Here is a 27000-nt window from a genome sequence, read left to right as displayed (position 1 = left end):
CAGCAGACGATCTGGTAAGAAGGGAGGAATGACTGTGAACTAAAACATGAGCTGCTATACTGAACACTTATCTCATTGTTTTATACAGTAGAACCTCAGAGTTACAAACTGAACTGCCAACCACACACCTCATTTGGAACCGGAAGTACACCATCAGGCAGCAGCAGAGACACCTTCCCCGCCCCCCCCCCCCAAAAAAAACCAAACAAACCCCAAAATGTGTTAAATATAAACTACTTTTACAAAAGGGAAAGCAGCGTTTTTTTTTCTGCATAGTCAAGTTTCAAAGCTGTATGAAGTCAATGTTCAGTTGCACACTTTTGAAAGAACAGCTATAACGTTTTGTTCAGAGTTGTGAACGTGTCAGTTATCAACAACCTCCATTCACGAGGTGTTTGTAATTGAGGTTCTCCTGTATCTAGGTGTCAAAACCCTGCGGTTGAGTTATACTAATACTTAACATTTGCACAGCATATAGTTATACATTTATGCAACATCTTTTATTATGAAGGATCCCAAAGTGCCTCTCTCTCTCTCTCTCTCTCTCGACATACAAGAATCAATTCACCAGTGAAGAACATCCGCTTCTGGGTTGGACAGTGATAGACTGTACTTGGTCTTTAAAGTTCAGACTCAGGTAACCTTATGCAATGGGAAATGAAATCCCTTACTTCTGTATGTGCCATTGGAATGTATCCAGGCTGCGTAGAAGGGTAAAAAAGCACTTGGGTTTGATGAGGTGGCTCTCATTACTCTGCTAACTGGATTGAGACCTGCAATCTGCTGAGTTCCCAGGGTTGGGGTTAAGGGATCACAGGAGAGGCTGTGGGAAGGAAATTTACCAAAAGAGTCTTGTCTTGGGAAGATATACCTAGTCATGAGTCATAAAAACGGCCATTCTGGGTCAGACCATCTAGCCCAGTATTCTGTCTTCTGATAGTGGCCAATGCCAGGTGCTTCAGAGGGAATGAACAGAACAGATAATCCCTACTGCCCATTCCCATCTTCTGGCAAGTCATTTAGCACTTCTGCCATTTCCACATTTTCTGTTATTGTACCTCCCACACACAACTGAGTAATGGGCCTACCCTGTCCTTGGTTTTCCTCTTGCTTTTAATGTAGTCATAGAATGTTTTCTTGTTACCCTTTGTTTCTAGGTAGTGTGACAGGGTTGGGCCAGATGGCTAGAGGAGAGTGATAGAAGGCAGATATATTAGCCCCAGGTTAAGTAGGTCCCTTTTCCCTGGGTAAGGTAACAGGGAAGTTTCCAGAACAATCAGGAACCTTCTGGAGACAATTAAGACAGGCTGATTAGAACACTTGCAGCCAATCAAGAAGCTGCTAGACTCAATTAAGGCAAGCTAATCAGGGCACCTGGGTTTAAAAAGGAGCTCACTTCAGTTTGTGGTGCACGTGTGAGGAGCTGGGAGCAAGAGGCACTAGGAGCTGAGAGTGAGAACGTGGACTGTTGGAGGACTGAGGAGTACAAGCATTATCAGACACCAGGAAGAAGGTCTTATGGTAAGAATAACGGTGGTATTGGGAGGAGGCCATGGGGAAGTAGCTCAGGGAATTGTAGCTCTCGCACAGCTGTTCCAGGAGGCATTCTAGACAGCTGCATTCCACCAGGCCCTGGGCTGGAACCTGGAGTAGAGGGCAGACCCGGTTTCCTCCCAAACCTGCCAACTCCTGGTCAGACACAGGAGTTGTCGACCTGGACTGTGGGTTCAGAAAAACGGCCAAGCTGAGGGCTGCCGTGAAGCTCCAAAGAGAGCAAATCCACCAATAAGCACAAGATCCACCAAGGTAGAGGAGGAACTTTGTCACAATAGTTTAATCTTTTTTGTGCCTGGGTCTTTCTAAGTATTTGCCCACATACTTGTGTTATTTTTTTATATTCATCCTTTCTAATTAGACCTAGTTTCCACTTTTTGTAGGACTCTCTTTTGAGTTTAGGATCATTGAAGATCTCCTGTTAAGCCACTGTAGTCTTTTGCCATATTTCCTATCATTCTTACACAGTGGGATGGTTTTCTCTTGTGCCCTTAACAGTGTCTCTTTGAAAAATTGTGAGGTCTCTCAAACTGCTTTTCCCCTTAGACTTCCTTCCCCTGGGATCTTACCTGCAAACTCCCTGAGTTTGCTAAAGTCTGCCTTCTTGAAACCCATTTTCTTTATTGTTGTGTTTTCCCTCCTAACATTCCTTAGAATCATGAACACTTTCACCCAAGCTGTCTTCCGCTTTCCAATTGTCAATCAGTTCTTCCCTATTTGTCAGAATAAAATCTAGAACAGCCTCTCCCCCGCTGGCTTTCTCCTTCTAAAATAAAAAGTTGTCTCCAATACATTCCAAGAACTTGCTGGATAATCTGTGCCCTGCTGTGTTATGTTCCCAACAGATGTCAGTAGTTGAAGTCCCCCATCACCACCAATTCTGTGCTTTGGATGATTTTGTTAGTTGTTTATAAAAAGCTTCATCCATCTCCTCTTCCTGGTTAGGTGGTTAGTTAACCCCTGCCATGACATCACCTTTATTTTTTTAACTCCTTACCCAGAGACTTTCAACGAGTCTCTCCTATTTCTATCTCAATCTCAGTCCAAGTGTATACACTTTTGCTATATAAGGCAACACCTTATGCAGAGACCCGTTGGTCTTTCCCACGGACAGCTTCATCCATTGCAAGGAAGGTCCTTAACTGTATTTTGGACTTCTCTCAAATTCTGAGAGCTGAAGGCAGGAGGCCCTCCTCAGGGCTACCACCATAGAGACAAACAAGTGATTGTATCAGTGGTATCCAGAGAGGCCTGCAATGATATTCTGGCCAGCAGCTGACCAGCTGCAATGATTGCCTGAAATTATTCCCTCTGTTCTGGTAAAACGTGCTCAATAAAGGAATTAAACTTCGAAGAGTTAGTAGGGCTGCATTTTGCCATGAGGGTTTTGTAGTTGGTAATCCCAAATTGTAGACTAGCAATGAATATGACTTGCGGCCAAATAAGTGAAGCTGCTTTTTTAAATCTTTGATGCCATGTGACAGTTTAGTTTGAATCTGTCTTCCACATTTGTTTACTGCATAGACCAAAAGGGAGTTGGGAGGGATGCGAAAATAAAAATTCCAAGTCCTGGAGAAAACATTTGTGTGCGCACTCTTAGAAATAGGTGATAATTGTCACTGGAGTATGCCAAATTATTGTTGCAGGGTCTAGCAGAGCCTCATTAATAGGTAGCAGGATGCAGGCAGATGATGATGTATGCAGGATGTCGATCAGTTTATGCTGCGACCCAACCTCCTCAAGTGGAATTTTCAGAATCTGCTATCCTTTATTTCTTAGGTTCTGTAAAAATCTCTCTATGAAGAAACAGTAATTAGTCTCTTAGCAACCTTAACCAAGTATGTTCTCTTTTTGTTAAGTATTAAGAATAAAAAAATAAATGTTAGGAGCTCTACAATTAATTGTGTCAAGATGCATGCATGATTCTTCAGTGTGTGTATGAAACACAGTCATAGTCCTCCTCTTGTTAAAGTACCTACCATTTGAATTTACTATTTGAGGCTGCATGGGCTTCATTTGTACAATAGCAAAAGGTGGTGGTGGTGTTTTTTTAAATCTTAGACCATTGTAAAAAATGTAAACGTTTCTCTCTTGTAACATTCAAGTTGGTTTAATGTCATAACAGTAAATACAGTTAGTTTTCAAATCTGGTTAGCAAGCTGTACACAGGTTGACAGAGTACAAAAAAGCTGCCCACTAAAGAGAGTTTGGAGGAGTGTTGTTTGCGTTATTTAATAGATTAGTATACATTAGTGCTTTAAAATTCACTCTCTGATTCCAATATATGCCCTTATATAAATCACCCTTGATACGGTAGGTAAGGTCTGCTTGGATATAAGAGTGAAAAGCCTGCCAACATTCTGAGAAATTCCATGATTTGCAATTTTAAAAGCTATAACTATGTGAAATAAGATGACCTTTTTAACAAGTGATGATCTTTAGTCACAGTATGTTTTTAGCACATACGAATAAATTTATTTATATTTCATTAAAGTGATACAGCTTTCTACTTATTTGCATGGAATTATCAAAAGCACTCAGTATTGACCTAACTCTGCTCATTGACTACAATGGGACCAGTTAGGCCACAATGCTGAGGGTTTTTTTTGGAAATTGCACCTTTGGGTATGACCACACAGCAGCTGGGAGCAAACCTCACAGCCTGAGTAGACAGACTCTTGCTCATGTAGCTCAAACAAATAGCAGCATGGAATTTGCAGCTCCAGCAGAGACTCAAGATAGCCCCCTTAACTTGACCATAGGGGGTTGGATGGGCTTGAGAACCCCGGCTGCAGCGCAAGCCACAACATCCACCCTGCTATTTTCAGTGCACAACTTCAAGCCCCGCTAACACGTCTGTCTACTTGTGCTGGGATGCTTGTAGAATATCTTTAGGGTCTGTTGGAACCAGTATGGGAGAAAGTCAGTCACCTTCAGACCACTTATCTTTCCCTTTATAATTTTTGTACAGTCAGAAACACTGACATGGGTGCCTAAGTACCTAACTATGCAGTAAGGAACCTGATTTTCTGTTGCTTAAATATTTAAACTCCAGTGCCTAATGTTCAGCACCTGTGGGTGTAAAAAATAATAAGGCACTTCTATAGCACTATCTATACAAATCAAAGTGCTTTACAAAAGGTATTTAATTACCATGGTAATGAATGTTTTAAAATGAGTATGGCAGTTAGGACCACAAGTCCATTGAAAGTCTGACTTTGAATCCCAGTCAGATGTGCTCCTTACTGAGGGACTTTTCAAATCCTACTCCTAAATAAAATAGAGTAGATAGGGAATTATTATACCCATATTGCTGAGAAGAAAACTGAGGCATGGAGGGTGAAGTCACCCCTGTACAGAGGGCCAAATTAATGGCAGAGATCCATGGGAGTTAGGTGCCTAAATACTTTTGATAATCAGGGCCTAAGTTGGATTTCAGTACTACATGGGCTGCACTGGCCATCTGCATAGGAATGGAAGATGGTGTAAGGAATTAGCTTCCACCTCTGAAGCTTGAAATCATGGATTCAAATACCCACGTGGCCAGGGAAGATAAAATTGATGTAAATTTTAGGAGTACATTTCTCCCAATAAGACCTTGTCTTAGGTCACACAGCAAGTCAGCAGCAGAGCCAAAGTGAGCCCAAGGCTCATGACTCCCATTCCAGTTTCCTATCCACTGGACCATGCTTCCTCCCATCATGCCCCAGCAGTAAACTGAAATGGGAGACAGATGAGGACCTCATTTATCTGATCCCCTACTCATGGCACCTTTTCAGGGAAAGGAAGCCCTGAAAGTCAGGCATTACTTCACTCACTTACTTACAAGTGCAATATCACAAAGTTTCAATTAGTGTCAATTCCAATCCCGGTTTCAATTACTGCAATTGCTGTTACAGATAAATCTTGGAATTGTGAAGTTGGGCTATTGTTCAGCGAGGCACAGAGAGGCTGAGTTCATTGGAAAAAAAAATATTACAGTAACACCTAGACGCTACAACCAAGATTAAGGCCCCATTGTTTGTAGGCACTCTACACACAAAGTAGTAAAAGACAGTCCTTCTAAGCTTACAATCTAAATAGACAAGACACAGGTTGAGATGGGAAACAGAGGCTCAGATAGATGAAGAGACTTGCCAAGGTCCATGGTAGTGCTGTAAATAGAACCCAGGTCTTCTGAATCCCAGTGCAGTACTCTGTCTACTGGCCCGTACTACCAGTCATCTTTGGTTTGTACTGACATATCCCTTCAGATGGAGACCTTTTAAACACATGTACTCAATGGCTGAGTCCAAGCATTGCATATGGCCTACTGCTGCAACGTTTCAATGTATCATCATTCAGTGGTTTCCATGAGCCTGGACGTCCATTACACAGACTTCCTCCTCTTCCCAAACATGTTGTTGATTAGTTTGGCCATTGACTTTGATCCACTGGGTCGTCTCTTTTCCTTCACTTTGAAGTTTGTGGTGATAGTTCTCAGGACTTTCGTGAACATGGTCACCACTTCCTGACAATGTTCAGCTGCAGACAGTTCACAGAACTGGCATTTGTTATCCATCGCCAGCTTTTGTCCTTCATCCCAGCCAACCTCTCTCATATGGCATAGATCCTGCTTGTTACCAACTAAGAATACAGCTGACTCTACCACTCTGAAATAAAAAAGTTGTTGATTAGTGTCATAAATATAAAGGGAAGGGTAAACCCCTTTGAAATCCCTCCTGGCCAGGGGAAAGCTCCTCTCACCTGTAAAGGGTTAAGAAGCTAAAGGTAACCTCGCTGGCACCTGACCAAAATGACCAATGAGGAGACAAGATACTTTCAAAAGCTGGGAGGAGGGAGAGAAACAAAGGGTCTGTGTCTGTCTGTATGCTGGTCTTTGCCAGGGACAGAACAGGAATGGACTCTTAGAACTTTTAGTAAGTAATCTAGCTAGGTATGTGTTAGATTATGATTTCTTTAAATGGCTGAGAAAAGAATTGTGCTGAATAGAATAACTATTTCTGTCTGTGCATCTTTTTTGTAACTTAAGGTTTTGCCTAGAGGGGTTCTCTATGTTTTTGAATCTAATTACCCTGTAAGATATCTACCATCCTGATTTTACAGGGGGGATTTCTTTATTTCTATTTACTTCTATTTTTTATTAAAAGTCTTCTTGTAAAAACTGAATGCTTTTTCATTGTTCTCAGATCCAAGGGTTTGGGTCTGTGGTCACCTATGCAAATTGGTGAGGCTTTTTATCCAACATTTCCCAGGAAAGGGGGGGTGCAAGTGTTGGGAGGATTGTTCATTGCCCTTAAGATCCAAGGGTCTGGGTCTGTAGTCACCTAGGCAAATTGGTGAGGCTTTTTACCAAACCTTGTCCAGGAAGTGGGGTGCAAGGTTTTGGGAAGTATTTTGGGGGGAAGGACGCGTCCAAACAGCTCTTCCCCAGTAACCAGTATTAGTTTGGTGGTGGTAGCGGCCATTCCAAGGATAACGGGTGTAATATTTTGTACCTTGGGGAAGTTTTGACCTAAGCTGGTAAAGATAAGCTTAGGAGGTTTTTCATGCAGGTCCCCACATCTGTACCCTAGAGTTCAGAGTTGGGGAGGAACCTTGACAATTAGACAAAAAGCCTTATAAAAATGCTACAGGGTACCTGCTCTTGTACGTTGCATACCCAAAGGAAACTGTCAAGTTTTTTTTAATATTATAATAATGTAGACCATTAAATGCTATCTAGGATCTCAGATTGCTATAAAGCCTCCTAACCCATCTGTGAGGCAAATGACAACCTCATTTTAGTTATGTTTTATTAAGACTAAAAAAAGTTGACAGTACATTTTCCCCCTTAAATATTAAGAAGAGTATGACAAATATACGCACCAACGGATTAAGGGTGAGACAGTATATGGTGAAAGGGGCTGAAAATATAATTTAAACGATTTCCTAATTTAAGATGATTTTATTCTCAGGTCATGTTTTATTTAGGCAAAAGCCTCAGCAGGTTATGCATTCCTAGGTCAACTGTTGTGAATACCAATACTTAGCACTCAGTTTTTAAAAATCTAACTAGTTCACCAATTAATTCATGCCACTGACCTCTGAACTAATTTAAATTGTGCCCAAGGACATAAAGGGAGTTGATGTCACTGCTGAGGACAGAGTTTAAGAGGAGTTCTTGGTGCCAAACCCTCCCTGATTGTGTCTACACTACTATTTTCTTCAAACTTCCCATTGGTGCAGCTCCACTGGTGACAGCAATGGGGGGAGCTGCAGCATAGGCTAACTACCAGCACTTTCACCTGCACGTTGTCTAATCTTGATCAGAGCAGTTAGTCTTATATCACCTAGCATGACAGTATGATTTACATGTGAAACAAGAATGAAAAAGCCTATAGTATACTGGGTTTTGGGTGGAACGGGGTTGCATTTTGCTGCTGAATTTACCAGCTAGTTATGTTACTATTGTTACGTTGCTGGGTACTATTGCTGTGCAGAGTGTCATTTTAGTGGCTATTAGGGTACCTAGAGCTCACACTCTCATCTCTTTTCGTATGTTAGATTGAAAGAAATGTAATATTTATAATACAACTTACCTTTTGCAAGCTGCCAGGTGGGAATCTCGTATCCTGTATAGCAATGCCTTTGCAAAGGCAAAGGAAGCTCTGTTGCTGATGTCATACACAATGACAAATCCATCAGCCCAGTGGAGTTCATCAGTGAGGGACAGCTTCCCCTGTCGTGGCTGAAGGCAATGAAATGCATACGACAATAGAAAGAATCCATTACTGTTATCACTGTACAATATTTTCTAACTAAAAATGTAAGGAAACGTACATGTTTGTACAGTGCACAGCACAGTGGGGCCCTGATCTGGAACTGGTATTCCAAAGAGCTATAGATAAACCACCATCATCACTGGAGATGATTGTTATAATGAATATATAAACAGTGTTTCAGAACTTTAAATCCCCCTTGATAGGTCTTAATCATCAGTAAAGTTAAATTAAATCTTACAGCCAGACTCTGGTCCCTTGATTGCAATGGACTGCCTCTGAATTTACCTCAGGGTAACTGAGCACACAACTGTGGCCATCAGTATTTGTTTAACCCTTTTATATACAGACACGATGGGATGGATTGAACCCTCAGCAAGTTCACGGATGATGCTAAGGTGGGGGGAGAGGTAGATACGCTGGAGGGTAGGGATAAGGTCCAGAGTGACCTAGACAAATTGGAGGATTGGGCCAAAAGAAATCTGATGAGGTTCAACAGGGACAAGTGCAGAGTCCTGCACTTAGGACGGAAGAATCCCATGCACTGCTACAGGCTGGGGACCGACTAGCTAAGTGGCAGTTCTGCAGAAAAGGACCTGAGGATTACAGTGGATGAGAAGCTGGATATGAGTCAGTGTGCCCTTGTTGCCAAGAAGGCTAACAGATCGAGGGAACTGATTATTCCCCTCTATTTGGGGCTGGTGAGGCCACATCTGGAGTATAGTGTCCTGTTTTGAGCCCCCCCACTACAGAAAGGATGTGACAAATTGGAGGGAGTCCAGCAGAGGGCAATGAAAATGATTAGGGGGCTGGAGCACATGATTTGAGAGGAGAAGCTGAGGGAACTAGGCTTACTTGGCTGCAGAAGAGAAGAGTGGGGGGGGGATTTGATAGCAGCCTTCAACTACCTGAAGGGGGGGTTCCAAAGAGGATGGAGCTAGGCTGTTCTCAGTGGTGGCAGATGACAGAACAAGAAGTAATGGTCTCAAGTTGCAGTGGTCTAGGTTGCAGATTAGGAAACACTATTTCACTAGGAGGGTGGTGAAGGACTGGAATGGGTTACCTAGGGAGGTGGTGGAATCTCCATCCTTAGAAGTTTTTAAGGCCTGGCTTGACAAAGCCCTGACTGGGATGATTTAGGTGGGGTTGGTCCTGCTTTGAGCAGCGGGTTGGATTAGATGACCTCCTGAGGTCTCTTCCAACCCTAATCTATGATTCTATAGTATGGTGTTGCCACTCTTGATCCTAGTAAAATGAACATGGGGAGTTTGCTGACTTTGTTTGTTGTTTATTGTTCCCACACAATTCCCTATACAAAAGCAACTCTGGTGTTTTTAATCTGTTCCTTCACTAGGAAGTTATTTTAGTGAATCATTTACCCTCCTAGCCATTCAACCTTTCCCCCCAGTCTCTGAAAAGACTTGGAGAGTATGTAAATCCTTCAGCAGGACATCAAGTCACCACACAGACTTTGGTGGGGGCAGTTTGTTAATATGAGTGATGGGATGTTAGAACAGGACAGTGAAAGCAGAGGGAAAAGGGATGAAAGATAGGGTTTCATATTTACTTTGAAAGCCTAGATGGAGAAAGGATGTGGCCAATTAAAAACAAAGGCATCAAAGATGGCTGACAAAACAGGTGAAAAACTGCAAAAGCAGAAGATGGTGGCAGATGAGCTGGAGGGGAGCAGAGAGTTAAGAGATCTATGAAATAGTTGGGAGCAAGTCCACAGACAGTTTAATAAAATAAATCAGGTTTTTTGGCTGTATTCTGAAATGAGTAATGAGGCACTGGAGAAAGTTAAGACAAAGCCATTAGTCTTCTTGGTCCAGACCTGAAGGCACCTTGAAAACTGCTGAAAGAACTATACAGAAGGATAACATCAGTGTAGGTGATAATTAATGTCAAAGGGAGAAAAGAAGACCGCATAATTTTCCATTATTTTTATATGTTTTAAAGATGGTCAAGCCCATGCAGAAGAGTCTGTAGATAGAAAACCTTTCTAGCTCCAGATTATTGGGGATTTCTAACTAGCCCTCTTCTCCCAAATGCCTCAGTGCACTTCTGGAACAATCTACGCTACTCCATCATAACACCAAATGCTGTTTGTGACAGCTTGCAATTCAATGGAAATAGTACCGATTTTTGTTTATATTCAGGGTATTCGGTAGCTGGTTATATTATATATCTTATAAATGGGTGCTGTGCTATACAAACCTAGTACGGCAAGTTCCCTGCCCAGAAAGTCTCCAGTCGAAATGCCAAATTTGTTACTGTCTTGATTTCAATCTGTTGCAATGTGTGCTGATCTGTGTACTTTGCAACTAAAACAAATCATTTAAGGGAGACTGGGCAGCTTAGATATGGCATAGAGCCTTTCATACCCAGAGCTGTCTGCACTGGGAAAATTTACCTAAAAAAGACTGACTAGTTCAGCAGAATCATTGTTGAAACTGGTGAGAGCCACAATGTAGGCAAGACTTTAGTGCCCTCCACCATCATTTTAGATAAACCAGTTGAAATACAAGTCTAATTGAAATGGGGATGAAGGGGTTCTGACTGCAGGAGATTTGCCCCTACTATTGCTTGCCCCTAGTTCAGCTGCACTGTGGGAATTTTTTGGTAAGTTTCCTGCCCCCAACAAGGTCTACGTTAGGGTTCACGTGCAGCTCAGATTTGCAAAGACCAAAAATGGTTCTTCTCTGAGAGATGCCTGTGGGACTGAGTTGGTCTTAGTTCTGTTCAGGGTGGGTAGGTGCCTCTATCACAGAAAATACCACCAAGCTTGATGCACGAGGCAGTCTGAGGGTGGAGGAGAGAACTCCAAAGGGTCCCCTCAAGGAGTTTCCCTAGATCATTCTGAACCCAGATTTAGGGAGTTGCAGAGGGCCAGAGCTATCTGCTCAGAGGTCCTGTGCCTACTCCCTAATGATGGGCTACCCTGCTCCAACTCCTGGCCAACACGGTTCCAGCTGAGTCAAGCTGCCAAGGTCCACCCTGGATGCCACTGCCCCAGTTCCCCCTAATGGGGGACGGAAGCCCATAATGCACAGAAAGACAACAGCAGGAACATCAACGTCAAGCATCATTAACATTCATTGAGATCCTCTCCAGGGTTTGAGGAGAGGGGGATGATGCAGGATCATCTGGCCTGCTCCTTCATTTCTGTGCTATGGCCTTAGATCCTTTGGCCACGTGGATGATGGCTCTTTGCAGGGCCTAGTATCATAGTGTTGAGCAGAGATGGCTGGTCTGTTTTGGGTAATACTGTGGGGAATGAGCTGGCTTATCTGGCTATGTTTTTGACACATCCATCACCATATCATCTTTATTAACCATTTCAGCAGAGAAGGAAGGAATTGAATGACCATGAAGGCTGAATTCCCTTAGAAGTGTTTTATTCAGGTCAGAGTTAAGCCCAGTTGTTAACATGGGAAAGTCTGTATTGTCACTATCATTGGATCTATTCTGGGAATACAGGACTTCAGTTTCCAGGGCTATTTGGCCATGGTCACGGGTAAATTAAATTTAGTTAGATGTTTTTAAATTAACCATTTAAAAGGATATTTGGGGAAACTATACAAATAGTGATTGCAACCTTTTTGCCCTTCCTATGAATTTAAAGATGCATGTAATTTTACTGTACAATGTTATATTTGGTTGCCACTAGTAGTTTTCAAAATGGAAAAGCATTGACCAAATTGCTGTCCAATGAAGGGCTCATTCTATAAAGTTGGAAAATGCTCAGTACAGAGAGAGTCCTGACAGCTACGGGAATTTCAATCTTCTGTGTCAGTTGCTAAAAGTGCAAAGTGTGATTTAGCTTTTCTCCTCTCTCCTCCCTGCCACCTCACTCTTAGAAGGACCTTTGGAAGCAGCCTTGCTGTGCTCATCCTTTATAAGTTGCGCTTACCTGTGAACAAGGGTCATAAATTTCCATGTGCATTTGCCTCCCATCCAGACACAAATGTTTAGTGTAGATGCACTCTACAAGACACATGGCATTAAAATCAATATCAGAGTTAACAAAGGGGTGGGGGAAAGGCTTTAATCGCTATATTGCCGATGAAGAAATATAAGATTTGCTGTAGTGAATTAGCCCTTGGTCCATCAAGTTGCATATCAATCCTCTGGCAGAACCTGAGGTGTTACTGGAAAGTGAACCCATCCCTCAGATATGCCTATAGTGAATTGTGCAATGCTTAATTGTGTCCCTCAGCTCATGGCTGGCCAGGTCCTATTCCACTGTGATGCCCAAACAGGTGCCAACGTGTGAGGGAACATTGTTAGAACATAGTGCTAGCCATTTGAGACAGCATATAAGGATGCACAGGTAAATGCTCATGCTTTTAGGATAGTGAGTAATTTCCCAAAAATCTCTACAAATATTATGAAAGTTTTAGGGTAGCTAGGACATGATAGCAACCTGTATGTTGAGAAGTGATGGGAGCAGGAGCTGGCTATGACTTCAGGGTAGAGGGAAGGTAAACTTGGAATCAATTAAGTTGTGATGACCCACTTATTCTATTCTGCATGTTCAGCACATATGCAAAGCCTTATGCAAAGTTTTTTCCTCAACGTAAAATAGAACCATAGGGGTAACTCATTTTATTAGGTTTTTTTCAAATAGGTTAGGTGGGTATAAGCTTTCCTCACACAAGCAGTGTTGGTTTGACCCTGTCAAGTTATAATTATGCTGGTATTATACAAGCCTGAACTTGGGTGCTGATCCTGAAAAAGCTGGTACCAGGAGTAACACTTAACTACAATGCTAGGGCTCAAATGGGAAACCTCACAGTAGCAAGCATTTCCCTCAGTAGTGTTTGCAGGATTGAGTCCTTCAGCTATATTCTTAGAAGCTGAAACATGCACTCAGCGTCGCAATGTCTCACTGATATGCGGGGGCCTCAGCCTGATTTTCAGAACATGAGATTCAGGCACTTAGGAGCCAAAATCACTTTTAAAAATGGGACTCAGACATTGTAATGCTGAGCACAATTCCTAAATACCTTTAAAAATCTGGACCTAAATCTCATTTTCAAAAGCAATTTAGGCATTTTGGAGCCAAAATCCAATTGACGGGATTTAGACTAAGTGCCTAAAACTTAGGCTCCTAAATCAGTTAGGTCTTGCAATGCTGACCATAGCAAAACCCAAACGCCTTTTAAAATCTGGGGCATAGTCTACACTATCAAAATATTTTGAAAATCTCCAACAGTTGCTATTAATATTGGGACAAGATGTTGCCACTATTCTAAGCACCATGTAGCTCTGAGCAAATCTAATCAGCGCACTATTTCAAACAGTGCTGACAATTTACTGTCTAGGGCTGCCAATGCTGCCAACCTTGGGGAAGCTGAGCTGGTGTTTACAATGGTGCGAACAGTTCAAAAAATTCCTGGTGCAGACAGGGCCCAGATAAAGCTCACCATTGCTGGGATTCCCCTTGACTCCCAATCAGCACCATGTTAGTCTTCAGGTAGAGCTGCAGTTCTGAATATCTGGCCTATCCTCAGCTACTTCCTTACCTCCTTCAGAATCCTCAAGTGAATATTTGGGATGGGAAAATTAGAAGGATAAATCTGCAGCACACTCAAACATTGTGGCATCCATAATTAAGTAAGAACATAAAACTTTTGAAATCCAATCTCTTTGATTTGACTACAAAATGTTCTGGGCTGATTTGTGGATTGCTTTTTATTTTATTCACCTGCTAGCTGCAGAAGCAGGTCAAAAATTATTTTCAAACAGTGTTTGTACAGCCCAAGATTCTCTTTACAAATACATGGGTTTGTTAAAAAAATTTCTTTGAAAAACAGCGGGGATTTTGTGTGTGCAACTCACAGTACTAGCTTGTTCCCCTGTCCTGCTGAGTCCAGCTGATTTAGGAGATTCTCAGAGGCACAAAGGGCAGTTATGCACCCAACTCCTTTCCAAAACTTAGATTTGGATTGTCAATCCTTTGTGGCACAGATTGTCTTTTTGTTCTGTATGTACAGCACCTAGCACAATGGACCAGTGCTCTATGACTGGGGTTCCTAAGCACTACTGCAATACAAATAATGAAAAGGGAATGGGAGTTGGGTGGGTAACTGCCCTTTGTGCCTCTGGAAATCTCCCTCTCACTGCATTCTCTTTTCTCCAGGTGCTCCATAGCTTATCTATGGAAAATGCAAGTCTCTTAAGGCCAAATTTTGACTTTTCCTGAAAAAGGCCTCTTGGAACAAGAAGTTTGTTTGCAGAGAAGGTAAAAACATTTTTTCTATTTCTTCACTCTCTTCTTTAATTGTCTTCTCTCTACTTTATGGTGTACAGAGTTTACAAGCCTTTTTGTGTCTGATCTAGTTAAGTTTCTTTAGCAATCTGCCCTTTTCATTTCTGATTAGTACTTCACTTGGCACAGCGTGTGCTGAGTTTTACATGTTCATTTTTATACATCTGGTTTCTACATGAGTTATGTTTCTATTCATATTTTCATCAGAAAAACTCAAAGTAACAAACTAAACAAATTAAATCACTATTTTAAAAGACTGTTCGGTTTCCATTTTAAAGATACTTTCTGAAACAATAATAAACCTACTTCTCTGGGATCAAACAGCTCATCATCCACTATTACCCTTGGAAAATCATTTCAGTGAATGTATATAACCCAAAAAGAAACACTTTGATTAGATGTTAGGAAACACTTCTAAATAGAACTGAGAATTTAAAAAGAAAATTCAGGTGCCTATTTGGTAGGAAATTAAAAATGGACATTTCATATTTACATTGGTTTTAGTGCTCGTTAGAGGTACGATTTATAGAACGCCTAAAACAAAACGCAGAAAAGTTGCGAATGGGAGCTTACCAGAATTAGAAGCATATTCTCCAATGAAACGCCTGGTTAGGAATCTCACTGTGAGGGCTGCAATACAAAACAAAACAAACTCCAGCTGAGCACATGCCTGGTTCAATGACGGTTAACTTTATACAACTTTTGACCTTACTTGGTGCGCAAAAATCCCCAACATTTAAAAATCAGTCGTGTTCTCTCCCCGGCTGCACACCGATTGCCAAGGGGGAGTGCTGCAAACTGAGATTGGAGGACCAGCAGTTGCGTGATCAATAATGCAAAAGTCCGGGGGGTGGAGAGGGAGGCGAAGATCCGGGGCTCCTCGTAGTAGCACAATGGAAGGGCCAGTGTGCAGCTGGAATGGACACATCTTTAAACGCTGCAGCCGTTTCCTACTTTGTCTTGGTGCAGAAAACCCGCTGGCCATTGATTCACGGGATCAGCGGATTATTAAAAAGTCGAGTTGCCCGAGTCGCAACCACCCTGACAAAACTTGGCAGGGACCCGGGTCACACTGACATCCCACTCGTTCAATCCCTTCCCCCCAAGCCCACAAAGTTAACTTGTAAGTTTACCAGACTTGCCGGCTCCTCTGCTGCCCAGCACAGCGAGCTTCAGCTCATTCATCCTGAGCCAGCCGTCGCCGCAGCGCCGGGCTGAGCGCTTCAAAAAGCCTCTTCGGTGCGGAGCCAGCTGTGCGGCCCGCCCGCTCCTAGCGCCTCGCCGCCGCCAGCCCCCGGACACGCTCTCGTGGCCGGCACGCGGGTGGCTCCGGGCGGGCTCCCACAGCGAGCGCTCCCCGCCCCGCCGCTTCTTTATAACCTCCTGGGCCGGGGACGTCAAGGGGAGGCCGTCGTCGAGCTCTTTGTTCCTCTGGCAACCCAGCTCTGCGGACCGCCCACGCCGTGTTGCCTGCAAGAAGCAGTTCGACTAGGAGTTGCCCGAGCGCCTCTTCCTTCACCAACCTGGCTGCGATCATCCCCTGGGATTCTCCCCCTCCCCCAGGAGGTTTCTAGTTACCGATCAGAGCAAAGGACAAGGACGGGTCAGTGACTGGTTGCTTCGGTTTTGTTTTCGCAAGCGAGGCAGTCACTTCCTTGAGGGTAGCAGCCGTGTTCGTCTGTATCCGCAAAAAGAAAAGGAGGACTTGGGGCACCTTAGGGACAAACCAATTTGTTCGAGCATAAGCCTTCCTGAGCTACAGCTCACTTCAGATGAAGTAGCGCTCAAAAGCTCATGCTCAGATAAATTGGTTCGTCTCTAAGGTGCCACAAGTCCTCCTTTTCTTTTCACTTCCTTTAGCGATTCTCACGCACGTCCATTGTGCGGGAGGATGGGAAAGTGACCCCCTCCTCCCCCTCAGATTTGCCCTTAGCAACATTGTGATGAAACATGGAAATGGAACAAAGTTCCTCTGGCAGATCACATAGTTCTGACTGTAAACATTTACTCTGAGCTGAAACTTAGCATAATTAACTTGTTTGCAAATTTCTGACAACCACCCCCATATTTTTCCTCGCTTTTTGCCCACCATACAAACCATAGCTTGAGTCTTTTTAAAGCCAGGTGCAAAGCTGAGTAGTTGTAGCTGTTCTAACATTCAAAAATGTTTTTATTAAGTTATTTGGAGAAAATTTGTCTTTTGGACCAAGGGCTTTGAATGTTGGTTCCAAGGACATTAAAACAGACAATTGCACATGTATGAAAAAGGTGGTTCACGCAGTGTAAAGTCACTTTTACTAGAAACAGAACTTTAAAAAACTATTTTGACCTTCAAATTACTTTACAATCTCTATGGCCCTGATCCCGCAAACACTTAGGCCCATGTGTGACTTTGTCCATGTAACAGAGCTATTGATTTCAGTAAGGCTACTCAGTTGGAAAAAGTCCAAGATGGTAGTGTAAGGGCACTGTTGCCCCCTTACTAACATTCAGTGGGGGAGTTTTAGTTGCTAGCTCCCAGTACTAAGAAGGGGGAAGGGTCAATGGGGAATCAGGACCTGAGACTGCCAGCCCCCAGGAACAATGGGGAGAGGCCAATGCTCCAGGTCAGCCTGAATGACTGGGGGGGGGGGGGGGGGGGGCAGGCTAATCAGGGAGGCAGGAGGCCAGGAAGGTCCGTTCTCCCTGTGAGCTGGAATTGCCTGGGTCAGACAGCGTGGGGCCGAGCTAAGGAGAAAGTTGGGGCCCAAGCTAAGCTGGGGAGCAGAGCTGTGCCAGATCCAGAGAGAGCAGCCCCTGTCCTGGGAGCAGAGCTGCAGCCCAAAGCCAGAGGCACAGCCCAGAGAGAGCAGACTTGCCCTGGGAGCAGAGCTGCAGCAACCAGAGCCAGAGGGGCCAGAAAAGCAGCCCAGGAAGCAGGACAGTGCTGGGAGCAGAGTGACAGAAGCAGCCTGCAGAGCAGACCTGTCCTGGGAGCAGAGCTGCAGCAACCAGAGGCAGAGGAGCCAAAGAAGCAGCCCAGGGAGTTGGAGGCAGAGCAGCAGCGCTGAGACCGAGTGGTGGAGCTGGGGCTGGAGCAGTCTGGAGCTGGATGCGGTGAGCAGCTGGGGAGAGCGAGGGGGACCCTGGGCAACAGGCCCAGCACAGGGAGACGCCTCAGCCAAGAGGCTCTGCAGGCCAGGCTTGGATCGTAACCCTGACGGGGTGGGGGCAACACTGGGAAGAAGGGTCCTAGCACTTAGAGCCTGAGAGCATGTGGCCACCACCAGAGCAAGTGTCCGACCCACAGCATCCCTGCAGCAAAGCCAGGGCCTGAGAAGGTGGCCTGGGACTTACAAGGAACAGACTGTGAGCTGCCCTGACATTCCAAAGACACTGTTTGCGATGTTCCCTGCCACAGAGTGGGTTGATGTATTTCCTTTAACCTTTCCCTTTTTCCTTATTCTTTTTAAAATTAATTGTTGATTAAATTACATACAAGTTAGAGCAAATGCAAGTTATGGTCAGCGGGTCAGAGAAGTGCCCAGTGCAGAGAGAGTACCCCGGAGTGGGGACACCCTAGCTCGTCCTTGGTGACCACAGCAGGGTTGGGGGGTTGAGCCCCCCAGGAATCCTGGCCCCAGCCTTGTTGGGGTTGCGAGGACTCTGCCAGACAGGAGAGTGGAAGGGGAGTTCTCAAGGACAGGGAGGTCACTGGGTAAAGGAAGTGGGAGCGAGGACTCGGATCCTTTTGCTAGCCCACTTCACTGGGTAGTGCAGAAGCCAGGAAAGTTCCGCACAGTAGCGGGACTATTCCACCGCTTACAGTAGCCTAATTAAGGCTCACAACACTGTGAAGCAGAAAGACATGAGAGATGGGGAAAACTAATGAATAAAAAGGGTGTCATTTGGCCAAGTTCACACAGTCAAGTCAGTGGCAAACCTAAGACTAGAACTCTTTCCTACTTCTAGTTGTGTGACTTAACTGCATTGTTCCATCTCCATATAGAGGCAGAAGTTGGTTCAATAAAAGTTTTAATAGCATATATGCTTGCAGAAGCTAATTTGTAATCTCGTGCACTTGAATACTCATGAGAGCAAATTTTAAGTTCACGTTGTGTAAACATTCACACAGAAAACACCATTGTAAAAATTATTAATCCATCAGGGAACAGAAATAATGCCTTAAGATTTGTGATCACTGATATTCACAGGTAAATAACAGTCCACATTTCAAGTAGCAATCCACATACAATTTGTTCAAACTACGTAGAATTACTTTGAATAATAGTACATTAAAGAGATACAAGCTGAGTGAGGTAATATCTTTTATTGGATCAACTTCTGTTGGTGAGGGAGACAAGCTTTCCAGCTTACCCAGAGCTCTTCTTTGGGTCTGGGAAACTAATTCAGCCCTGGTCTACTCTACGGTTAGGTCGATGTAAGGCATCTTACATGGACCTCATTCTGTAAGTGTCTATACTAAGTTTATGTCTACACTAGCATTTTTGTCGGTATAATTTATGACGCTCAGGGGTGTGGAAAAAAAATCCCTCTGAGCGACATTAGTTACACCAAGAGAAGCGCTGATGCAGACAACACTGTCGGTGGGAGACATTCCCCCTCCAATATAGCTACCGTTGCTTGTTGGGAGTGGTTTAATTATGTCGATGGGAGAGCTCTCTCCCGTTGGCATAGAGCAGTGTAACTTACGTTGCTTGGGCGGGTGGCTTTTTCACATGCCTGAGGGACATAAGTTATACCACTGTCAGGCTCTCTCTCCGTGAATGTTTTTGTTGGTAAAACTTATGTTGCTCGGGGGTGTGAAAAAGCCACACACCCCCAACCGACAAAAGTTTCACCAACAGAAGCGCTGGTGTGGACAGCGTTATGTCTGCAGGAGATGCTCTCCTGCCCACATAGCTACTGCCACTCGTTGGGGGTGGTTTAATTATGCCAGTGGCAGAGAGCTCTCCTGCCAGCAGAGAACGGCTACATGGGAGACCTTACAGTGGTACAGCTGTGCGGTCCGTAGACACGGCCTTTTTTGTGTCACTGCTAAATACAAGGTGGAACAGAGTGTTTAGCATAAGTAGTTAACACATATTTCAAAGGACCATTCAAGATGTAGTGGCCCGTTAACACCCTTGCAGTCATAGGGGTGGAAAGGTAGGTGGGGCGGGGACAAGCAGCTGCGGGGAGGAGGGGTTATATCACTACGGGGTGTGAAAAAGCCACCCCCCTAAGCAATGTAAATTACACCATTCTAAGCGCCAGTGTGGACAGTGCTATGTTGGCGGAAGAGTTTCTCCTGCCAACATAACTCCCGCTGCTCGCAGGGCTGGAGTAATTAAGCCGATGGGACAGCTCTCCCGTTGGCTTAGAGCAGTTATATCAGAGAGCGTACAGGCAGCTGCATCACTGCAGCTCCGCTACTGTAAACTCTCTAATGTAGTCGTAGCCTGAGTTAGTTTCCCAGATGCGAAGAAGAGCTCTGTGTAAGCTCGAAAGCTAGTCTCTCACCAACAGATGTTGGTCTAATAAAAGACATTACCTCCCCCGTCTCCCTCCGGGTCTCTCTAATATCCTGGGACCAACACAGTTACAACAACACTGCATAGTTCATTTAAAGAAAAGCATGATCTCTTAGCAGAAATTTTGCAAAGTAAATGAGGCAGCATTCATAAAACAATGTGAATTATTTCCTTGGCTCTAGTGTTAAGAATAAAGAACACCATTCACTATTGCCCTGTACAGTCATCTACTCAATGCAAAGTAAGTGTTAAATGAACCCATTCTGAATTGGATTTGTTTTCCACTCTCTCCACTGGTGTCTATGACAAGGGACAGGGCATCAGTGAACTGGGTCCAAACTGTTCTGTGTATTCAGTATCACATTTTCCCATAGGTAACTCAGAATCCCTTATACATTTCCAAATGCTATGGGATCATAGACACAGGTACTGACTTTCCCTGTGCCAGGGGTGCTCAACCCCCGACTCTGCCTGGGGCCTTGCCCCCACTCCACCCTTACCTCAAAATCCCCACCCCACCTCTTCCCCAACCCATTTCGCCCCTTCGCTGAGCACGCCATGTCGTCACTCCTAGAGCCTCCTGCAAGCTGCAAAACAGCTGATCGTGGTAGTCGGGAGGCACGGGTAGGGAGGGGGAAGTGCTGATTGGCCGGGCCCACCAGCAGCGAGCCCACCAGCTGATAGGGGGGCTTCCAGTGGGTGTTCAGCACCCACCATTTTTTCCTCATGGGTGCTTCAGGCCCGGAGCACCCACGGAGTCGGCACCTATGATCATAGCAATCTGTGGGCTATGTGTAGAACTAATGAAAATGAATTAATTATTAACCAAAGGAGAGATTGTCAATGTCCAACCAATTAAAATGGTAAAAGATGTAGAAACTAAACTAAAGAGTTGCTTTTGATTTGGTTAAGATGGGAGTTGTCAGCCATTTTCACAGTGTGGACCGCAGTTCTGAGGTGAGATTGCCGCATAGACACTTCCTGCTCATTCCCAATCCTGTGGACTAGCTCTCCCTCCTTTCGTGATTGATGCCATCCTGTGGCAATTACAACAGTTGATTACAGAGAAAGGTAATATTAAAGGAAGCTAGTTGCCGAATGCACTTTAGGAGCTAGAAACAAGAGTCAGAAGTACAAGACCAACCAGCTCTCTGTGTACCATCAAAGAGCACAGTTAGGAACCACTAGGTTAAGCAGGTTGAAAGATGTGCCAAATGCTATATCCAAATTTGGCACAGAATTTCTAAAGGTCTCAGAAATTCATATACCTACACAATCTAGTCTCTTTCTAGTCTACAGATTATGGCACCAAGTAAAATAAAACCTTAATAAGTAACCATGTATTCTAAAACTAAAAAGGCAAAAACATAACCCACTCCTGACCAAATCAAGTCATCAAGAAGGACATGGTTAACTTTAACTGCCATTTTGGCCAGCACACCAGGCACCTCCCAGAAATAGAAGCATGAGTCCCTACACTGGAGCTAAAGAGACAGACTGTGGTCATAAACTGTAACAGACTCCCATCCGTTGTGGATTGGGGACAACACACACCTGGCCAGTGGAGCGTGTACATATTTTTACAACTGGGCAATAATAACAGCAAAATACCATTGTCACTATCTCTTCACTTGTTTAATGGAAATAAAAGCTATTTTTATGAGGGTGAAAACTGCCATTTTCCTCCTTGAAAATGGTGGATTTTACTTGGTAGAAATTCAGGATTATTTTGTCCAGAAATTGAAATTCCATCACATTTGCTGTGAAAAACCATGTTCTGTAGCAGAAATAACTGATTTGATCTAGGATGAAATGTCGTTAGTACTCTTTTTTTTTAATATTTATTTAAATGTTGAATGTGAAAAATAAGCCCTTGTAGTTTTGCACAGATTTACCAGCATTGTGCTCTCTTTCCTTTTATCATGGAGGATTTTGCAATCTCCTGTCATCCGTCCTAACTGGCAACCATTGAGGGACAAAGACATTATGACAGTGTCGGTTCTATTACAACTGCAGTTGCTTCAGATCCAGGCATTGCAATGCATATAAATGGCCAAACAGTTGTAGGTTTCTGCTTGAAAATAAACTTGAGATGCCATTTAACAAAATAATACTTTATGGCCAAAGTTTTCAAATCTGGGAACCAAACTTTAGGTACATAAGTCTGAAAATTTTAGCCTACATTGTACATCATCTGTCTTCCTAAAATGTTTTTTTTAAAAAGTGTGCTCAAACCTTTTCCAAAGACTACGGTTGGGTGATTAAATTTTTCCTTTCAGTTTTGGAAACCTCACTAATAGCAGTGCAAGTGAAAATGGCAAGTAGAGTTTCAATATCTAACCTGAATACAAATGGCCAAAAGTAATTTAGGCTCCAATTCTGCAATGTGAAGTGAGTTGCAATATAGATTGTAAGCTCTAAGAGTCAGGTAGTGTCTTTAAATTTCATGTTTACACGGCGACTAGTAGTTCCTGATTGAGGCCTTTAAGTGCTGCTGCAATGGAGATATTAAAAAACAATAGGGTCCATCTGTGCAGCTCAGATTGCAGAATTGGGACTTTAAGACTGAATTTTCCAGCTCTGGTTGCAGATAGTAAAAGTTCAGCAAATTATGAAAACCAAGACTAAATGGGTATACTGTATGTATACACACCAAAGCACAAGGTAAACAGCTTGTATGTGGTTTATTTTTAGTGACTAGTGGAATGTTAACTTTTTTTTTTAGCTCCAGTGTTTATAGCACAGTATTAAAACAGATTTCTAACTATGGTAATTCATTGGGAATCTAACATGTTGCCTTTATTTTAAAAAGCTGAGCATTGTGATCCTCGGTACAAAGGAAGCATTTAATAAACTGAAAGGGAAAAGTGGCTTGGAACATGTTTTTAAAGTACTTAACATTATTTTGAATGACAGTCATGAAGGACATCCTCTGAATGCTGCTGTATAGTGTAGTTTAAGGGACAAATTCTGGGTTTGTTACTCATATGCAGGAACAGCCAAGGCCAGGAACAGAGCTGAAAAATAGAAATATTCTGTTCCAGTTCTCATTCGTGGTCAGACCCGTTGAAATCCCATTCCACAGTTCCTCCATGGCTCCAGCTCTAGGGGTTAGAGCTATGATCCAGACATTTCAGCATGCACGTCCCATTCATCTTTTTGCCCTGTGGTGCAATTGTTCAGCTGAAAGGAGATGATATTCTGTGTACTGATTACTTCTGCTTTAGAGGAAGAGTCTCCCTGACTGTGGCTGAGACAGCTGCCATTTTGTGTTTCAGTTTAACGGAATGATAGAATGAGTGACTACAGTCTCATTTTTCATTCAGATTTCATCTGTTCCTTCATTATTGGTTGTTGTTTTTTTAAAAAAAAAAGCAGATTAGTCATTTATTTTTAATGCCACATAATTTAGGTCACATGCTTGTTCCCTTATTAATTTTTTACCTCCAGTGCTCTCCTTGGCTATCATCTTTCCACCTGATCAGCTTCTGAGGTCCTAAGCTGATGGAAAACGTGCTAGCACCCTCCCTCCACTGCTTCACTTGATGAAAACACCCGGATAGCGGTGCTCTGCTGCTTCTGGGAGCACTTGGACAAGGAAATCTTGTCTACCTGATATTTGAAATACTGCTTTCCCAAGGAGCTGTCTCAGACTTCCATGACCTGCAAACTAAGCACAGCTATGTCACATGGCTTTAATAAACTTGGTGTGAATGCCTGGACCAGCACCATCCTATCAGGAGCCAACAATGATATCACCATTGCTGAAGTCTGGATTTTGTCAACACTGCTGCTGGGAGGTAGAATTCCCAGCTCAGGTAGATGTGTTAGTTCTCCTTGAACTAGCACGCTCAAAATAGCAGTGTTGCCATGGCAGCATAGGCAGCAGCTTATGCCAGTCACTCCAAATATGATCCCATTCCAGAACCTAGGTATGTTCTCAGGCAGCTAGCCCATGCCACTGGAGCCATATTGCCATCTTTAGGTGCTAGCTCAACCAAAGCTAGCATGTATGTGTCTATACATCCACTATAAATACACTTCCCAGCTGCAGTGTAGATCACGTACCCTGTGTCTGGGGCTTGATTTTAGTCCTGACTGGCAGGTGGGTTACAAATCCTACTTTTGGAGGATGTTGGAGGTTGCTAGTAGGTAGTGCAGGATGCTGGTCAAAGTATTTCTTGTGAGAGGGAGAGTTCAAACAGCTTTGTTGTTTGACTTATCTGAAATAAGTTACATAGACTGCAGAATACATGTGTTTCTCTGTGGAAAAACATAGGACCTGACTGTCCAGTCACTTGCACCTTACCTTGTATAGGCATTTACACATGTGGGTACAAAATGCTTCCACATCAGAATAAATGCATTTTGCATCTTGTAGCGAGGCAGCAACTCACCAGTGCGGCACCTCCCGCTGGTCATCCTGGGAATTAGCTCTCCAGCCTCCAGGGTGCCCTCTGCAGGCCAGCATCTCACCTATCGCTGGTCCCCGTGTCCCTCCTGGACCCCAGTGCCCCTTTACCTTGGGTTCTGCCCCCTGGTAGTACACCCTCTCTCTGGGTCTCCCCACCCAGGGGGGCCCCCAATCCTTTATCCCCACATCACCTCAGTCTATGGCTACTGCCAGTCACCATCTAGCCACCGCTTACTGGGGCAGACTGCGGAGTACAAGCCGTTCATCATTGGCAAGGGGGTGTGTGGACATGCTGCCTTTGCCTACCCTGGGCTGCACCTCTGCAACCCCACTACCCTTCCCAGCCTTGGGAATTTACAGGCTGGAGCTCCCCCAGCTCCTCTAGCCTTCCCCCAGCCCTACTCCACTCTGGGCACCTTACTCAGCTCCTAAGCAGCCAGGCCCATCTCTCTCCACAGCTAGAGCACCTGGCTCACAGTCTTTTATAGGTCCAGCTGTGGCCTGATTGGGGCGTGGCCCCATCTGAGGCTGCCTTCCCCATCAGCCTAGCCTTTGGCTCACCGCTCCAGCCCTCTCCCAAGGCTGGTTGTAACCCTTTCTGGCCCGGAGTGGGTGACCACCCTGCTACACATCTCCTTTGCACATTTGTACAGTATATGGATACACAAGGTGCAAGTCATTATCCTCCTCTTTATACCGTTACTTCTGTACCTTTTGGGTTAATCTGTTAGGGCGGTTATGGGCAGACACAGTATTGATGAGGTATTGCTGATGAACATGCTCAGAATGTGTGGGGAGTATATATATATACTGTATTTTTATAAATGGCTACACAAGGTAAGTGCAAGTGTGTGTGCACACGCATATATATACACACACACACGTCTATTTTTATATGTATACACACACTGCACACATACATCTTATTTCAGTGAATATTGTATTTTCCCTTGAGGTAAATATGGACTTCTGAAGTTCACCTTCAGTCAGGGTTCACCTTGAGAATCAATACCTCTTGTTCACTACCTCCCTGAAAGAAGTATCTGCTAAAATAATTGTAAAGAAAAAGCACAGAGATTAATAGTGGGTGAATATGAAAGTGTGTGTAGGAGTGATGGGATGGTCTAAGGTAGTAGGTTTTTGAATTTGATAAAATGAAATACATTTTTCACAAAAAAATGTTGATGAAAATCCAGTCTTGTGGGCATGCTGCAAAATCCAGCTGTTTGAGTAGGCAGTGAAGGAGAGCTGAAGCAGAGGCCAGACTTTCGCAGTGGGAGCTTTCAGCTATTATATGGGTCTCATAGCTTTTGAACAGCTCTAGTTAGGACAATGGTTCTATCTCTCTAGTGATAGTGTTACTTGACTTGTTACAGAATTCATGGTGAAGGAGGACCCAAAATGTTTGCTTCCTGGATATAACATGGAATTAAAAAGGAAAAACTGAAAACCCTTTTGAAACTTAATCTTGCAGGAAATTTTGCTGAAATACAGAAAATGTTGAAACAGCTTCTGCTATTTCTGAATTTATACAATAGCTGCAGAGTCAGAGGAAAAGCCACATACGTTTAAAATTTCATTTCCCTACATTTGATGGGGAAAACAGCATTTCCAGTTCATAATGTTCAACTTCGAGAAACAGATTGGAAGAAATAATCTGGATGTGCTTTTTACCCCCAAGAAATAATATATGAAGATATCAGTTCTTTCTTTGTGTCCCAGAGCAACAAGGTGAGGAGATATTCTGATATGTAAGGGAGGTTAAAAGTAAGGGAAATATGGAGGTGTTTGGAAAATTAGTTGATTCTCTGATAAAGAAGATTCATAGATTCATAGATATTTAGGTCAGAAGGGACCATTATGACCATCTAGTCTGACCTCCTGCACAACGCAGGCCACAGAATTTCACCCACCACTCCTGCAAAAAACCTCTCACCTATGTTTGAGCTATTGAAGTCCTCAAATCTTGGTTTAAAGACTTCAAGGAGCAGAGAATCCTCCAGCAAGTGACCCGTGCCCCACGCTACAGAAGAAGGCGAAAAACCTCCAGGGCCTCTTCCAGTCTGCCCTGGAGGAAAATTCCTTCCCGACCCCAAATATGGCGATCAGCTAAACCCTGAGCATATGGGCAAGATTCACCAGCCAGATACTAGAGAAAATTTTTTCCTGGGTAACTCAGATCCCACCCCATCCAATCACAGAATCATAGAATATCAGGGTTGGAAGGGACTTCAGGAGGTCATCTAGTCCAACCCCCGGCTCAAAGCAGGACTGATCCCCAATTAAATCATCCCAGCCAGGGCTTTGTCAAGCCTGACCTTAAAAACTTCTAAGGAAGGAGATTCCACCACCTCCCTAGGTAACGCATTCCAGTGTTTCACCACCCTCCTAGTGAAAAAGTTTTTCCTAATATCCAACCTAAATCTCCCCCACTGCAACTTGAGACCATTACTCCTTGTTCTGTCATCTGCTACCACTGAGAAC

General features: G+C 43.8%; 1 protein-coding gene across 1 annotated transcript; it reads right to left on the bottom strand.

Annotated features, from left to right (window-relative positions):
- Nucleotides 1–3645: 3645 nt before the first annotated feature.
- Nucleotides 3646–16378, bottom strand: RERGL (RERG like). The gene is made up of 5 exons (XM_048827605.2): nucleotides 15723–16378; nucleotides 15163–15219; nucleotides 12229–12302; nucleotides 8136–8284; nucleotides 3646–6206 (listed from the first exon to the last, which is right to left on the bottom strand). The coding sequence occupies exons 1-5, from the start codon at nucleotides 15772–15774 to the stop codon at nucleotides 5924–5926; spliced, it is 615 nt and encodes a 204-aa protein (XP_048683562.1). The 5' UTR covers nucleotides 15775–16378; the 3' UTR covers nucleotides 3646–5923.
- Nucleotides 16379–27000: the final 10622 nt, after the last annotated feature.

The sequence above is a fragment of the Caretta caretta genome, chromosome 1, assembly GCF_965140235.1.
Source record: "Caretta caretta isolate rCarCar2 chromosome 1, rCarCar1.hap1, whole genome shotgun sequence".
Classification (NCBI taxonomy): Eukaryota; Metazoa; Chordata; order Testudines; family Cheloniidae; genus Caretta; species Caretta caretta.
This window is presented reverse-complemented; position numbering and strand designations above follow the sequence as displayed.

What these genes read in the sequence shown, in the direction of transcription:
- RERGL (XM_048827605.2), bottom strand. Translation starts at nt 15,774, where the DNA reads ATGAATGAGCTGAAGCTCGCTGTGCTGGGCAGCAGAGGAGCCGGCAAG. An exon ending in AGAATATGCTTCTAATTCTG is followed by an intron (nt 12,303 to 15,162) that starts GTAAGCTCCCAT and finishes TGTGTCTTGTAG; the next exon opens with AGTGCATCTACACTAAACAT. An exon ending in TTTATGACCCTTGTTCACAG is followed by an intron (nt 8,285 to 12,228) that starts GTAAGCGCAACT and finishes CATTGCCTTCAG; the next exon opens with CCACGACAGGGGAAGCTGTC.